The following is a 17,278-nucleotide window of genomic DNA, read 5'->3' on the forward strand; positions in this document are numbered from 1 at the left end:
TTCGTATACTTTGCTGACATAAATTCTTTTTTATAATTTATAATTATTCTGTATGGAAATCATACTAATTTTGTAAATTGAGTTGTATAAACAGCATTTTAATTGCGAAAATAACCATTTATAGCTTTGCATATTATTTTATAATATCGAAATAATTTCAATTCTTGTCTTTTCAAGTAAATGTTATTCATATTAAAAATGAAAACAAAAATAATTGGAAGAAAAATAACCCTATCGAAAATGACATGTATTATTAATTTATTCATTAATTATTTGACAATTATATGTACTTTTTATTTTACTTCAACATTTTACAATTGATGTTTGCTGATCAATTTAAATGTTATTTTGTATAAGAAATATTGCAGTTTGATTCATGCAACATATGAATTTTGAAAATGAAAAAAAAAATGTTGCTTTTCTGATAGACCATAACTTTAAATCTGTAAGTTAATAATTATCCCTGCTAAACGAGTTTGCGGGGGATATAGAAATCGGGTGCATCCGTCCGTGCATCTGACCATGAACCTAGTTAAGAAGAATTGCTCTCATCGATATCTTGCCTGCTACAAGTGCTATGTTGATTATACTTGCATCAATTGTGTATCTAGGGTTGCTCTACTGAATGTATATTGCGGATGCTGATTTTGACCTATATTTTACACTTCATTGACTTGGTTAAGAAGAATTGCTCTTATCTTCATGTAAGGTTAAGAAGAATTGCTCTCACCTACATCCTGCCTACTACAAGTGCTATGTTGATTATACTTGCATCAACTGTGTATCTAGGGTTGCTCTACTGAATGCATATTGCGGATGCTGATTGTGACCTAAATTTTACGCTTCATTGACTTGGTATAATATAATTGCTCATATCTTCATGTAAGGTTAAGAGGAATTGCTCTCATCTCTATCTTGTCATCTACAATTGCTATGTTGATTATACTTGCATCAATTGTGTATCTAGGGTTGATCTACTGAATGCATATTGCGGATGCTTATCCTCATGTAAGTTTGAGAGGAATTGCTCTCATCTATATCTTACCTACTACAAGTTCTATGTTGATTATACTAGCATCAATTGTCTATATAGGGTTTCTCTACTGAATGCATATTGCGGATGCTGATTTTGACCTATATTTTAAGCTTCATGTTTTTAATGAATTTCGCATTGGGAGCGGGGGATATCGATGACAGCGTCTTCTTGTTTTCATAAAAATTAACCTTGTTGGTCTAGACACATTTGATTCCATTAAAAATGTTTCCATCAGCAATTCTTTATTAATTACTGGTGAAGAATCTCTTCAGCTCAATAACTGAATGTAAATAAAATCCCATAATTTTTGGCTTTCTCCATGAAAATTGGCTACAGTAAATTTAATGTCATAAAATGATAAGAGATACAAGTTTTCTTTATGTTTATGGGATTAATGAATGACTTCCGTTTCTTCATGAATGAACAGACAAAATAAGCACGGTATTTTATATATCTGGGCAGCCAAATGTGGTGTTTTATATTAAGCTGAGCCTGCTTGTTTTCGAGCCATAACTTATTATGAGAATGACAGTCCGGATCAATAATATTTCACTTCATATGTTTTGTTGCACATTTATGTCATATAAAATTCCTTTGACTTTACAAATACAATGGTGTTGGTTTATGTTACAGAGGGAACTGATAGTGCCATTTGGGATGACTTGACTGATCAGACGCAACTCAAACTTGTCAACGACTGTGTCTCCTTCACGACTAGAGTGTCAGGAAGGTTGGTTGCTCCTCGCATCATGAACATTGATCCGATCTTTCACTCTTTATCCAGTGAATAATTATACCCCCTGCAACAGGTTAGGAGGGCCGTATACTGGAATCACCCTGGCTGGATGATGTCTGTCGTCCTCAGTAACTTGTCCTGGAAACTCCATCTTAACTAATAGGCAGATTTTATTGAAAGTTTGGTTTCAGAATTGAGTCCCAATTTCAGTAAGAAGTTGACCCCAAGGTCAAGGTCACTAAATGATGTATAAACTACCAGCATCTGCAGGGAAGGGGGGGGGGGATAAATTAATTATCCTCCGGATGACGGTTCTAGTTATAACAAGTTTGTATTTATGCACCTGCAACATAATGGAGGGTCATTAACCCATTTTCACCCCTAAATTTAAGTCACATTTGAACCGTACCAAATCAAACAATAGGCAAGTCCAGTTTAAATATGTAGGGGCGAATGAGTTAAGTGTTTGCCTTTTCTGTCTGTACGTCCATATGTTGACATCTCGGCAATTTAAGACTTACTGGAAGTCAAATAGCCATCAAACTTCATATGAGGATAATGCATCCTCAGACAAAACTACACCAATGTATCAAATGAAGGTCACTGTGACCTATATATTTTCTTCTTCTCTGACGTTGGTCAGACTTTACATTTAGCTTCATTTCCTTTAAGATGTTGCTATTGTTTACAGATTCTGGTTGATGGATTGCCAGAATTATTCCGATGCGACGAGGATGGCCACAGAGCTGTACCGAGAGGCAGTGGTGGTACCCTATATGGCACGGTTTGTTGTGTTTGCCAAACGCACTGGTGAACAAGAAGGCAAGCTACGTATGTTCTGCATGACAGATGACAAGATCGATAAGACTCTTGAAAAACAAGAGCATTTCGTGGAAGTAGCACGGAGTCGAGACGTAGAGGTAAGCAAAATTGATTTTTAATGCTATATTTTGCAAATCCTTTTTATCATCTGAATTTCTCCAATACTTACTGCAAGTTCAAATTTTGATATTAAATTTGAAAAGGATATCTTTGAGATCTAGATTATTTTATTATCAAATTATCTATGCCCATAGGTGTTAGAAGGCCGACAACAGTTTGTGGAGATGGCTGGTAATCTCATCCCGATTACCAAGTCCGGTGACCAACTCTACGTCGATTTCAAAGCTTTTCGAGAGAACCGACTCCCGTGTACTGTGAGAATCCGTGACCTTGACCAAGAGCCGGCAGCACGTGTGGCATTCATGAAGGAGCCTAAGGTGGCTCGCGGAGAGGTGCCACAGACCCCCATCTGTAACCTGAATATCTCCCTTCCCGACATGTCCACATCTAGCTCCATGGAGATGGACGGGGACGCTGCCCTTGAGCTACGTAAACGCTCCTCTCTGCTCAAGGAGTATGGCATTGGTGAGTAAAGTATTTATTAGCTCACCTGGTCCGAAGGACCAAGGTAAGCTTATGCCATACCGTGGCGTCCGTCGTCCGTGCGTCAACAATTCCTTTAAACGACTTCTTTTTCCTAACCACTGATTAGAATTTTACTAAATTTGACTCGAAGCATCCCTAGGTGGTGGGGATTCAAAATTGTACAATTTGTTGGGCTGACCCCCCAGGGGGCTGAGGGGTGGGGCCAAAAGGGGGCAATTTGGCTATATTGCTTTTATCGACTTCTCATGAACCAAGTGATGGATATCAACCATATTTGACTGGAAGCATCCCTAGGTGGTGGGGATTCAAAATTGTACAAATGGTTGGGCTGACCCCACAGGGGGCTGAGGGGCGGGGCCAAATAGGGGCAATTTGGCTAAATTGCTACAAACAACTTCTTCTGTAGAACTATACACTGGATATCAATCATATTTGATCAAAAACATTCATTGGAGGCAGGGATTCAAAATTGTACAGATGGTGGGGCTCCCCACCCTATAACCATATATACAATTGCTGAGTATAAAGAGAAGAATGCACATTTGCTTCTAGGATGGCCCTAGGATCTGGCCCCACCCTTGGAGACATAGTCCTTGGGTCATAACTTTAAAACGGTTGAGATCCCCACCCCAAAACTATATATACAAATGCTGGGCATAAAGAGACGAATGCAGTCATGATATTAGAATAGACCCTGGGGTCTGACCGAACCCCTAGGGACCTAGTTTCTTAGTAACAACTTGGAAACAGTTGAGATCCCCACCCTATAACCATATATACAATTGCTGCGTATAAAAAGATGAATGCACATATGCTTCCAGGATGGCCTTGGGATCTGCCCCACCCTTGGAGACTTAACCTTTGGATCATATCTTTGAAATGGTTTAGATCCCCACCCCAAAACTATATATACAAATGCTGGGCAAAAAGAGACAAATGCAGTCATGATATTAGAATTGATCCTGGGGTCTAGCCACAACCCTAGGGACCTATCTAAGTCACAGCTTGGAAACAGTTGAGATCCCCACCCCATAACCATACATAAAATTGCTTGGCATGAAAAATCTAATACAGATATGCTACAAGGATTGGCCTTGGGGTCTGGCATATTCCCTTGGATCTCATTTGGAGAATATTTTGCCATGATTGCTTATAGATATCCAGAACAATTGCTGATATTGTCAAAACTTTGTATGAAAAATATTCATTTGAAAATTAAGTGTTATTGAAATCATGTTTTTATGAAAATTTTCCCAATAATTTACAGTGATAGAGGACACTGTAAGCCGGGCTAAAATCAAACTGAACGATGTCGCCGACTCCCTTAAGGGTGACTGGGTCTTCCTGGCCCAACAACTGGACTTCACATCAGGGGAGATAAACCAGATCAAGAATGATTACAACACTGTTAACGACCAGGCTCTTGCCATGCTTCAGCTTTGGGTTGCCAAGGACAAAGAACAAGCCACAGGTACCTACTCAGATATTTATCTACCAGTAATATACTCACCGAACTGTGTCAATTTTGGTGATTTGAAATAGGTTCTCAGGATACCTTATGCGTCATATCTTTCGCTTGATGTTGGAGTGCCTGCTGATTAGGTCACACCTTTGTATGCCCTCCCGCCATAAAATTGAGAGCGCATATAGTGTTGCCCATGTCCGTCATGTCCCGCTGCATCAAACATTAAACACTGAAACTAATTGCACATGGTGACGGGGGGTGGGGGGCCCATTCATGTCTTACAGACATTTTCTAGTTCATATTATAATCAATTATTATTTGTTCATATTATTCGCAACAAGTAATTTGCAAGAAGTGCATCATGTGTCCACCGATAAAAACCGATTGACTTGAAGCGCATGATTTTCGTTTAAGGACTGGGTGTTTCTAAAAATAGAATTATGATGTGTCTCCAAACAAACACACCGTCCCGCTTCCATAGCTTTTTTGTTGTGGTTTTTTTTTTCGGATTGCTTACATAACTGTTTTGAATATAATAGAACTGTTTTAGCCTTCAACTGCGTTCCTCGGTTAAAGGCTATAATTGAATAATATTTATCTACAGGTTATAGACTGAAAATCTGCAGCACTGTATTAATTTTTGGTTCGGATGAAACTTAAGTACTTAAGTTGGTTATTTTTGAAGGATTTTTTTTTTGTCAGATATTTGCAATGATGCTTTTTTTTTATCATTTCTAGTGTAGAAAATAATTTATGAAACGTTTGAAGAAAAAAAAAAGAAGGTATTTTACAAAATAATTTCTTTATTCATTTTTGTATAACTTTTTGGTTATTGATACAAAAACTTTTCAATTGTGATACACATGCTGTACCATAGATTGAAGGATTGAAAAATAAAAGAAGAAAAAAAGAAAAGAGGAACCAAAAAATTGTTTACTCATTCACCCCTGAAAGTCTATAATGAACTTTTCTAATCTTTGAATGGGAAGAGTTCAAATGTGACTTCAGGGGTGAATGAGTTAAAGAACTATAGCTACAAAGTTTAGTGAGGCTCTGATTTCTGAACTACAATTTTTGTTATTTCTTTTTTATTTCAGGCAATGCGTTAGAGAAAGCCTTAACCAGGATAAACAGAGAAGATGTTGTCAAAAAGTGTATGTACAATGTGGAAACAGTAGAAGATGAAGTAGAGGCAGCAGCAGCTAGGGTAGCTATGGACCAATCAGGTTGGTTTTAACAATGCACTTAATTAACTATCAGCCAATAAAAAATGTTCTTACAAACAGTGGAGATGATTATTCCAAACCAATCACATAATCCGATATCTGGATTCAGGAAGTGAAAATGGTAACCAATCAGAGAGAGTTTTACAAAAAAAAGTTGGTGTGTAAGGAAAAACAAAGCATGTCAGGTAAAAGTTGTGCTTGTAATTTGTTTTTGTACATGTGTACACACAGTTGAAATGGTGACACACAGGCATTTTAGGCAAAGCTACAATGTTCAACAATGTACAACTATGCAGTATAGTCAAATGATGTGTAGATTGTTACATTTGTTTGTAAATATCTGTCAACATAGATTGTTGTTTTCACAGTTTGCAGTACAGTTGAGCTCAAGTGTTTCACATTGTACTTGAATAATCCAGGAGGGGGCAATAAGGGCCCTGGGTCCATCAAAATTGAAATAGGTCCCTCCTATTTTCCATTTTCTTTTCAATTTTACATATATGACTCCTCTACTGTTTTATATTGATTGAAAATTTCTGAAAATGGCCTATATTGCTCTCCGATTTCAGGATTTTCTCTGCCTTTTATACCATACTTGTGTCTGATATGACTTGTTAAAGACAACGTAAAAACAACTTTTAGGCTAATAAAAATACCTTAAGTTGAAATACAAATGTATAAATAAATAAATTCTGGAATTATTTCAAATACACTTTGTTTTGTTAAAATAATATTGTAGTTTTACTTTCTTATTATTATTGTGCTTGTTATAAAATGTATATAATTTAATTTTTCAACAGGTTTTGACACTTTTACGGAAGAAGTTGGTATTTCCAGAGATTCCTCCATGAAACGAGGCATGTCTTTGGATGTCCAGTATGATGAACAAGACATCATCAAGGTAATGTTTTTATATTGTTTTGTATGGAAACATTTTATGGGTTTCAGGACTGTTTGTTATTATGTATTGGTGGATAGCTTAATAATGTTTCTGCCAGAAAATTACTACAGTAATACAATTGGTTTATTATTAATCTCTATCATTTTTTCAGAAAATCAGGAAAAAATTGTATTCTTCATTAAAAACAATCAATATGTGCCATGATATGTTACAGAAAGCTTACATGCATGTAAGTTTTAGTCAACACTCTATTTTTATTTTTATTATTTTAATATTACATGTTGTTGAAATTGTTTCAGTTATTAAGGAATTTAAGCATTGTCAAGTTTGTGCTTGTCTTTATTAAACCATTATCACTGATTTGTAGCTTATTCTGTCTTTGCATATTGCAGCGTTATCTGCTCTTGTGAGCAGGTATTGATTGTTACCATTGGTTCGTGTGAGAAAATTACGTCGCTTTCTCAAAAATTGATGACGTTACTCTCACAAACAAATGACGTAACAATCAATACCTGCTCACAAGATAAGATAACTCTGCAATACGAAAAGATGGAATAGCTCATTTCTTAGGAAACACTGCTTTTAAAAAATGTGCTTCCAATTTTTAATCAACCTTGGCACATTTATTCCACTGGTTGTGAATGCATGAATAAATTATTTTTATTTGGACATTTCCCGAGATCCTTTTACGTTTACTGCCGGGCTTCAACCTCCTTTGACCAAAATCCAAATTATTGAAGAAATTTTGATTTGCTGTAGTAATAATTTGCATGTTTATTTTTTTTAATTTTTTTTTCCTCATTTAAAATTTCTCCATTTGCATGTGGATTCCAGTTACTTCATGACCTTGAGCCTCACCAGGTGAGAACTAGGTCAAGTTGACCTAGTTGTAGTGCTGCTGTACCCGTATTCCCCTAGCATGTAACCAGACCTATTTATGTGACCTACAAATTCGTTATAAAACTGCAGAGGAACTTCATTAACTCAAATTGGCTTTAACCTTGAAAAATAGAAAAATAACTCGGATCCACTTAAGTATGACTATTTGATTTGGTGAAAAAATCAGACAATAACTTGAATAAGGAATATATCAAAATCATTATTCATGAAAGAAATTTATTTTTGAATGTTGAATTAAGAAATCCATTATCCCGCTTTTGAATATTAAATGTAGAAATTGATACCCCCAGATTACCTGAACTCATTTTCTAACTAAACTTCCTCAGTTCATAATGGTTGTTCAAAATTTATTAGAATTAAACAAAAATTCTTTGAGGACAGAGTTTCAGCATTTGTTATAAAGAAGTTATTCTGCAGACGTTGAAACCTTGTGACTGAACACGTGTGAATTTCCACCAATATCATATTTACGACTTAATTTTTACAGAAGAAAAAAAATGGTATAAATATTGTAATAGATTAATTTTTCCCAATATTTAACTTTAAACATAGTCATGTAGGCATTAAGATATAATTTAGTCCTAACTCCTAATTTTATATAACGTAACGCATTTTTTGTGTCTTCACACCTGACATCTTGAAAAGACTTCCTGTTTGAATTTTTTTTTACGCAAAAATCACTTGTTGTATCTTCACTACAAAATCCCAGGAACTATGTCTCCCCTAGGCTTGTACACATAAAATCCAAATGCTGCCAGGATCGGAAAACATTTGCAGTAACTTTCTAACTAGGTGTGCAGTCCTTACCCACTGGTGCTCAAGGAAATCAAAGAAAAGATTTAAGTCTTCTTGATTGTTATCACTGTCATAGATTTATATCGTTATCGAATGAAAATATCACTCAACATCATTTAATAACTCATAACAACAGTGTTTCTGTGTAACATTATTGCGTTAAAATTATTACATTGCAAGTTTTTCTTTGGTTTCCACCATCTTGCACTCGGCACCAGAGTTGTCTACCTTTTAATTAAAGCTTAAAGCACTGTTAACCATTTAAAACAAATTTTAATACAAGATTTTTGTGTGAATGTAATAATTTGTTAAGCCACTAAAACTTCAATCACATTTATCTTTTAAGTGGATCAGTAATATATATGTAAAGTTTTAAATATGTGGGAATTTAATAAAGTAACTTTCAAATGATAAAATTTTATGTGAGGTGAGTTTTTGTATTTAGCAATCAAGACAGACCCAAAGGGGTTTCTCCCGAAAATTTCAAGATCAATGAATTCTCATAAAAATTGTACAATGAAATCTGACTTTACTGACATCAGGATGGACTGGGTCATTGACACTGTGTCCGAAACTCAAGTGTTAAATAAAGACAGATCAACAAGATTTGACCGTCATATAGGATATAGCAGATGTCCTCAAAATCTGGTGTCAGGAAAGTCTGTTTTCACTTCTAAAGTAAAACCTCAATATAATGCCCTTCTTTAATTTGCCACCTCCTTTACTGCCAATATATTTCAAAATCCTGTGGGATTTATTTTCTCTGAACAAATTGTATGTCTCACTTGAAGGATTGTCAAACCCCTGTATAACGCCAAAATGTATCAGGACAAACGGAAGGCAGTATAATGAGGTTTTAATATATATATGTTTGTTTTGTAGAAGCACTTTGTAAGATAGAGTAGAAAAAATATAGCAATATTTGAATATGTGTAAGTGTGAATAGAGTTATTTGTTAACTAAATCTTATGATTTCTGATCTCAAACATTTTCACTTAACCCATTCATCCCTAAAGTCACATTAGAACCTTGCCAAACCAAAGACTGGGCGAGTCCATTTTAAAAATGTAGGGATGAATGTGTTAACACATTATTTTGGTTTTAAGTTCTGGACAGATTTATAATTTTGTAAGTTTCCTATGAGACCTATGGTAGTTTATCGCTGAAACAAATATCTATCAAATTAATACCTGAGAGAAATCATGCTTGAAAACATTTTAAAATAAATCAACAGTAATATGTATCATATTTGAATAATAATGTAGATGTATGTGATAGCTTGATAAGGTGTTTGTTTCCATATTTTTGTTTGCAGTGGACCCTTTTTTTGGCATGTATCCCCCATTCCTCGTTATTCCCATTTCATGGATATGAACAATTTAAGTATCAATTGCTTCAATCTTTCAGTATTTTTGAATCAGTCCATAAAATCATAACAAAGCTTTTAAGAGGCTGCACTTCTGCAGTGTTTTTTTTTACTTTTCTGAATTCAGAAATATTTTTCAAAATACTCAAAAGATCGAAATCTCATGTGTTATCTATATATATATAACTACTGTTACATTAAATGAAGTCTGGGATATGACTCTCTGCCCTGTGAAAGATGAAAGTCAAAAAACAGAAATGAAGGTGATACTGGTATACAAAATATTATTAAGGTTTTGTACTGTTCAAATATATTATATAAACCGGTTCATGTCTTTTCAGTAATGAATTTCTTCGGATATAGTCTTTGTATTTTCATCTTTTATTTTGTATTTTGCATTTTGGAATTAGCTGGCTAGAAATAAAATATTGGTGCTTTCTTTCTATATATAAATCGGAACAAGCATGTTCTTACTTCTAGCTAGATAGATGGTCTAAGAACATATGTTTTTATGAAATAGGGAAATCAACAGCTATTGGTGAAATACGATAACAAAATATGATTTTTTTAACTGCAGCTTATCCTTTATAAACTAGACCCAGACAAATCTATAAAACTTGTGTTTCACATGTGTTTATTGTATCTGCCTTAAATCCATTATGGTAAAATTAATGTGTGAATGTGCAATATTTTCAAAATTGTTAAAACTGAAAATTGTTCTAAGCTTAAAATTGATCGGACTCAACATATACACAAGAGTACTCATATTTCCAAATATTTAAAAAAAAAAATGAAAAATTACAATTTCTTCCTTATATATTTCTGTAATATTTCACTTTTTGACGCATATTAAGCCTTATGAATATTTTTCCAGTATAAAAAAAGGTTCTGAATTTTCAATAAATACTACAAGTGTAATTAATATAGCTTCAGACTTGGTTTCAGCTCATTATAAGTAGCTGCTGTAAAACTTAAGCTTAGTGAAACTGTCAACTCCGCTGATGTTGTGATCTGCCATTGTTTTGAACCTGGTGGGGGAACGGTTATATTACGAGCCTTGTGATTGGCTATCAGTTATATTACAAGCTATGTGATTGGATATCATACCTCAAATGCTAATTTGGTCCAAATTTACGTATTCTTATAGGAATCAGAATCTGTAGCAGAAGAATCAGGAAGTGACGTTGGTTCAGTTGAGGAGAGGTCGGCACCACAGGCACGCGAGGAAGGTGTGTATAAAAACAACATGTGTGTAAAATAGTGTTAGTGTGTTACAGGAACTCATGTGTGACACAAGTACCAGACATATGTGCTAGTCATGTAGGCTTGTTTCAAAGGAATAATACCCATACGATTAACTTGCTAGATTTAGATATCTGCACAAATAATGTTTCCTAAGCAAATATTTTTTTCTAGTCGGCTGAATAACTTGATTCTGAAATAAGACCATTGAATTTACTCTTAAAATCATGAGTGATTTGATCACATCTGCTAAAACGTTTGTGCTAGTGTTTTATCTTGTGTGTTAAAATCCCATTTGTTCTTGTGTCATTGATTCATCTTCATTTCATATTCATCCCAGCTTCATTTATTCCCATTCATCCTTATGTATTCTTGTTTCATCCTCATTTTCCATAGTTCTATAAAACAACCTTCATATAAAGTTCAATGTTTAATAAAAAAAATAAAAGAAAAAAGTCTTTCACCCCGGAAGACACATTTTAACTCTTCCAATTCAAAGGTTGGAATAGTTCATTCTGAAATTTAAGGGGTGAATGAATTGAAACAAAAAAAAGGTATGAAATAATAATAAAAAAAAATCTTTAAGTGAAACCCCCCCCCCACACAATTAAGACAGAAGAAGATCATTTTCATAAAAATTACTGAATATCTGTATACAATATACAACCATTTCACTTGCTTATGAGTTTGAAAAGCAAAGGATGTCATGCTTTCTGAATAGGTAGAAATCTGTGTGTACTTGGTGCTCTGTAGTACTAGCAATATTTCATTTCAGAAATAGAATTTGCTTAAAGCTCACTATATATCTGGAAATATTCACTCCCATTTTATTTTCACATTTTTGGCCCTTGAGAGTAAATTAAGAAAATAACAAGTTCAACACAGGGTTGAAATTTGAAAATTTAAAAAAGATACTTGCAATAAAGTATATATGTAAATAACCATTGAGGGAGTGAACTGAAATATTTTTGAAAATTCAAATATATAAGAAAATCTCAAGGGCAATTTTTCTAAAGAAGCCAAAATCTTACAGTTTGATTTAAATTTATGTGAAAATAAAGTGAACCGATTCATGTTCTGCCTGATACTCATGATATTATTCGGAAGACATTCTTATTCAGGAATCTTTTATCTATTATATCGAAGAGTTTAAGTACCGTATCTGGGGGCTTTTATTACGAAAAAGAGGCTATGTCTGACATGTGGTGACCGTTTTTTGTCGGTGTAGATACCGAACAGGGTGACGACGATCAAATTGTTATGGAGGTCGACTCCCGAAGGGGGGTCGCCAAAGAGGAAGTCAAACATGAAAGCAACCAGGAAGACTTCATCGATTTGATTTCACAATTGGATAAATATGCTGAAGTGAAAGACAGAAAGCAGACAAAGCAACAAGGTATAACGTCGGCTCAGCACCTTTTATCCAGCATGTCTCTCGTTGCATGTTAACACCAGGGGATTTATAACGACGACAAATTCGTCCAAAATTCACATCACTAACTGGGATCATATGGCTTGTATACTTTGTGTTCTAACAAAACTCATTGGCTGAAAATCGTCACAAAATCCTGGAAATTCTCACGCCACTAACTAAAGATGTTCTCGTAATTACTGGCTTGGCTTCTATTCTTTGACATACTGTGATAATTGTACTCAAATCGATAACTTTATTTAGGTGAAGTTTCTTTGTCAGTGTGATTAACAGAGTAAAGATCTTGGTGTATATTACTTACAATTTATAACTTAATTATATTCTAATACACACTTTAATATAAAAACTAAAAACAGGAAATTGTCTGAAGTAAAATTAACAAAACTGATGTTTTCCAAATTTTGGGTAACAAAGAAAAAATTACTTTATATATTAGGTGACTGTTTCCTATTCTTATTTATTTCCTTTTTATTTTACCTTTTGTGTAATTTTTATTTGTTTTATTTTTTGTGTCCTGCATAAATTTATGAAAAAAACAGGAGGAGACTCAATATTTATTTCAAATAAATTTGTCAATTTCTTTTTTAACAATAGTCAATATCCAAAATTTAAGTTAGAACCTGTTATATGATCATAAAAATGTGTTCAGTGAAAAGTATGACTTTAATCGCCATGGAGATAGCTTATGTATCGCCATTAAGGATCCCTGTACCACTGCCAAAAACTGTAACTACTGGGTTTTTTCAAGCACAACTTTACCTTTGATAAATAATTTCTGAAAAGAAAACCATACCTTGAGAGACTTTTATGAAAAATAATAAAGATGAAATAAGCAAAATATAATCAACAAAAGGGTTCTGGGTGTAAAAAGTGGCCGGACCGGGATTCAAACCCTTGACTTTAGATTGTTATACTATCGCTCTTACCAACTGAGCTACCTACCTAGTCAATGGAAATATCCTGGACCAACTGTGCTACAAATGTATCCACAATGAAATTAAAGGGAGGTTACTGTTATATGCAAAACCACAGTGCAGTGGGTAAAGGATCTTTAAGTAATTCAAAAAACAAATGTTAAACCTTTTTAATTTTCATTTACTAACCATTACATAAATACTGAGGAATGAAATTTCCTCCTTCATTGCTTTTTCCTCATTTTCTAGAAAACTACACAGCACGCTTCTAAATTAGAACACAAAACTAACACATATACTAACATAAATAAAATACAATCTACTTCCTCACAATATTATTCTGAATTTAATGCATGTTAAGCTAAGTATCAATTAGAATGTTTATTGATAAAAAAATGTTATTTTTAATGTTGAAATTTTAATGTCAAAAGTATCATGCATACTTCAGAATGCATGGATAGAAAATCTGTACCAACTTGATCAGTAATGAAACTTCAGGCCAAATATCCTGTTTCAAAGGAATATGCTTAAAAATCAGTATTGTTGTTCTGAAGTATTTATTTTCTAAAGGATTTGCATAAACAATCAGTACAACTGAGAACATATTTCTTTATTGTTGACAGGGTCACAAGAAACAGAAGTTTCATTTAATTTGGCCTGATTACTTACTGTGATAAATTTCTGTGTTACACTTCTTAGCCATAAGTGACTATTTTTATGCTTGTGCTTGAAATAAATGGAAATATTTTTCCAGCTATTGTAGGCAGTAGAGCTTCTCTGTCTCTTAATGATTGGTAATGTCTAAAATGCCTTTTTTTTCCAGCAGAAGCAGAAATATGTGACCCTTAATTATCTCCCTTGTTTCAGAATGTCTTTTGTTTTTTGTTTTTGACATCATGTGATTTTCAGTTCATGACTTTAAGTTTGTATTCATGTGACCTTTAGTTTGATACAATGTGACTTTCTGTTTGAAATCATGTGACATTAGTTTGATATCATGTGACCTCGGCACACTTCAGATACGGATGATAGGCAATCTATCCAGGAGGATGAGCTCACACAAAATCGTCACGATCGTGATGTCGCTGCCTACGAATTATTTTCTAAACTGGAGGAAGTTGGTCAGCAAAGTGCTCCACAGCAAATGGCTGCACAAAGCCAAGGTATTGAAGCACGGCTCCGTCGAGTTATCGTTGTAACCTTGGTATCGTGGTGTAATCTGTGGATTTTTTTTTAACACATCCCATAATAGTTTTTTTTTTTATTCTTGCATGTAATCAACACCATGTTAAAGGTCAACCAATACTAACAGGCATGATTGAAATTTACCATTTAATACTCCAAACAAAATATATAACTTCATATTTTTATTAATTACTACTGTAGTAATTATAAACAATTTTAAGCAATATAATGCTCATAAGTACATGTATACCTATTTAAGACATAATATGTTTCCTAGTTGTAAACTCAAAATTATAAATAACCAAATACCTGCAGGTAACTTAACATTCAATGCAACATATATGTGCACGCTTCTAACATAAAATTATATGACTTGCTGGAATTTAACAGTTAAAATGTTATTCCAAAAAATTTAAATTGATATATAACATGAAAAATAATCCTGTATAAAATTTCAAAATGTACACAAAGTGCAAGAATGTAAATGTAAAACCAAATACGTATACACTTGGATGGAAAAGCCATGAAAAATTTACTTTCTTTTGTGTCGTAATTTTATTATTAACATATTGAAATTTTTAATTAAAATTTTCTATTCAAATTTACACAATTTTGTGTGTAAAAGTAACTATTAAAACACCGTTAATAACATGATTTCACTTTGCATAATGACACCTCTATAAAGAATTAAGTGTACAATGACACATTTCTAAAGGGTCCCCTCTGTATTATGACACCTCATTATACAGAATTTTCTGAGTTAAATGTCACCTCTCTCCAGGGGATTCCCTGTGTATAATGACACCTGTCTATGGAGGATTCCATCAGATACAATGGCATCTAGCTATGGAGAATTTCCTTTGTACAATGTCAACTTTCCTCAGAGGATATAGTAACCCTTTATATAATGTCACCTCTCTTCAGAGGATTCCTGTATATAAACACTTGTCTATAGAAGATTCCCCCTTTTTACAATGACACCTCTCTATAGAGGATTTCCTTTGTACAATGTCACCTCTCCAGAGGATTCCCTGTATATACTGACCCCTCTCTAAAATGGAATCCCTGTATATAATAGAACCTCTCAATATAAAAACTCTGTAATACATTTGCCTTACAACTGTCACCCCCTTCATCATGGAGGATGTTTGCACACGTTTCTATTTCTCTGGTTCCCCTGTAGATGTCGCAGATGTGCACAGGTGTGGTGTGTTTGTTTTATATTGTCTTTTTCATCAATCCTGGTTTTTCCTTATTTCTTTATCATCTCTAACTTACCAGAGGTCTCTGATTTCTGTTTAATGTTGTCAGTATTTCTTGTGTTAGTGTGTCTTTTGTTTTGAAGTAATGATGTTAGAATAATAAGTTAAGAAAATCTGATTTTTTTCTTCTGGAAATAATATTTGTTGCTTGTTGGTGTTGTCTGATTTATGATATTAGTTGTGTGTTGTTTGAGTAGGGTACATGTGGGGGAAGTATGGTTGTAGCATTCAGGGGAGACAATCCATGTGTTCATTACTTCTTTTTCAGATGTAGATAATCATGTTTTTAATTGATATTTTCTAATTCAGGCGTAGATAATCAAATTATTTGACATAGAATTGATTTTCAATTTCGATAAATATTGCCTACAATTCATGAATCAAGGTGGATGTTCTTTTGTCTAATCTTTAGAATAAATTAAATTATTAATAGCACCATGGAAGAAAATTAATAAAGAATGTTATGTTACATTGTTTTGTATATGGTTTTAAACACAAACCAGAGGTACTTTTGTGCAGCGTTTTGGATAATATGGGTGTTGTTTTGGATTTGAGAGCAATTTTGGATTCTGTTGGTGGAAACAGGCATAACTGATAAAGGAAAAGTTTGGGTAGTAACTTTGGCAATATCTGAGGAATATATTAATTGGGGAAATAAAACGTGACACTACCTTTGGGATCTTACAGACACCGAGGACCAGGAGGGAACAAGGACTCCACCCCCGAGTCCCGTGGAGAAAAGTTTCCTCTCAGGTAGAAACTGGCACATAGTCGAATATGTATACTCACCTAGTCCTGTATAACTCTCTCACTGGTGTACAGGAGTCTGTCTGTGTGTCCTATGCTCCTGTGCGGGGCTAGTCTGTGCATCGCTGACTTGCGTTCTGTTTGACGATCTGTATATTAAGTTGGTGTGCTGTGAAGTTCTCTATGCTAATCAACAATGCTTGTCTAATTTCGTTGCTACTCTGTGTGTTTCTCTGAAGTGTGTCCGTCTTTTCAGATGTTTGCATAAAATATGTCTCTGAATTATATACGTCGTACATCTGATGTGTACTAATACTTCTATCATATAGACCTCCGGTAAAGACGCTTTTCTAATATCAATCTCTCTTAACGAATCTTTCATAATTTTCCCAATGATTTATCGACATGTATAATGCATTGCTTAAACAAACACTCTAAGGAACCATATGTCCATTAGCCCAAACCCAGCCGAACTCACTAAGATGGCAAACTTTTTTTCTATTTATCAAGTCCACCAAAATGCTATTAAGTTCAATAGAGTTGTCTCCCTTCGTCGAACATACTATGAAATGGTTATCTCTACTTTAAAACCTGATGTCCGTAACTGATAAGAAAGTAAAGAGTTGTGGTTTTAATTCCAGTA

General features: G+C 34.0%; 1 protein-coding gene across 1 annotated transcript in view; it reads left to right on the forward strand.

Annotated features, from left to right (window-relative positions):
• The window catches only part of LOC110446561 (titin-like), a 210,776-nt gene that overhangs the window by 122,238 nt on the left and 71,260 nt on the right, over window positions 1–17,278 (forward strand). The window contains exons 34-43 of the mRNA XM_021491768.1: window positions 1,670–1,766; window positions 2,464–2,692; window positions 2,849–3,179; window positions 4,468–4,671; window positions 5,763–5,891; window positions 6,692–6,792; window positions 11,001–11,082; window positions 12,324–12,491; window positions 14,461–14,604; window positions 16,576–16,641. Coding sequence (XP_021347443.1) covers window positions 1,670–1,766; window positions 2,464–2,692; window positions 2,849–3,179; window positions 4,468–4,671; window positions 5,763–5,891; window positions 6,692–6,792; window positions 11,001–11,082; window positions 12,324–12,491; window positions 14,461–14,604; window positions 16,576–16,641 — 1,551 coding nt within the window. The remainder of the gene's footprint in view (window positions 1–1,669; window positions 1,767–2,463; window positions 2,693–2,848; window positions 3,180–4,467; window positions 4,672–5,762; window positions 5,892–6,691; window positions 6,793–11,000; window positions 11,083–12,323; window positions 12,492–14,460; window positions 14,605–16,575; window positions 16,642–17,278) is intronic.

This window comes from Mizuhopecten yessoensis, unplaced genomic scaffold (assembly GCF_002113885.1).
Source record: "Mizuhopecten yessoensis strain PY_sf001 unplaced genomic scaffold, ASM211388v2 scaffold357, whole genome shotgun sequence".
In the NCBI taxonomy this organism is placed as follows: Eukaryota; Metazoa; Mollusca; class Bivalvia; order Pectinida; family Pectinidae; genus Mizuhopecten; species Mizuhopecten yessoensis.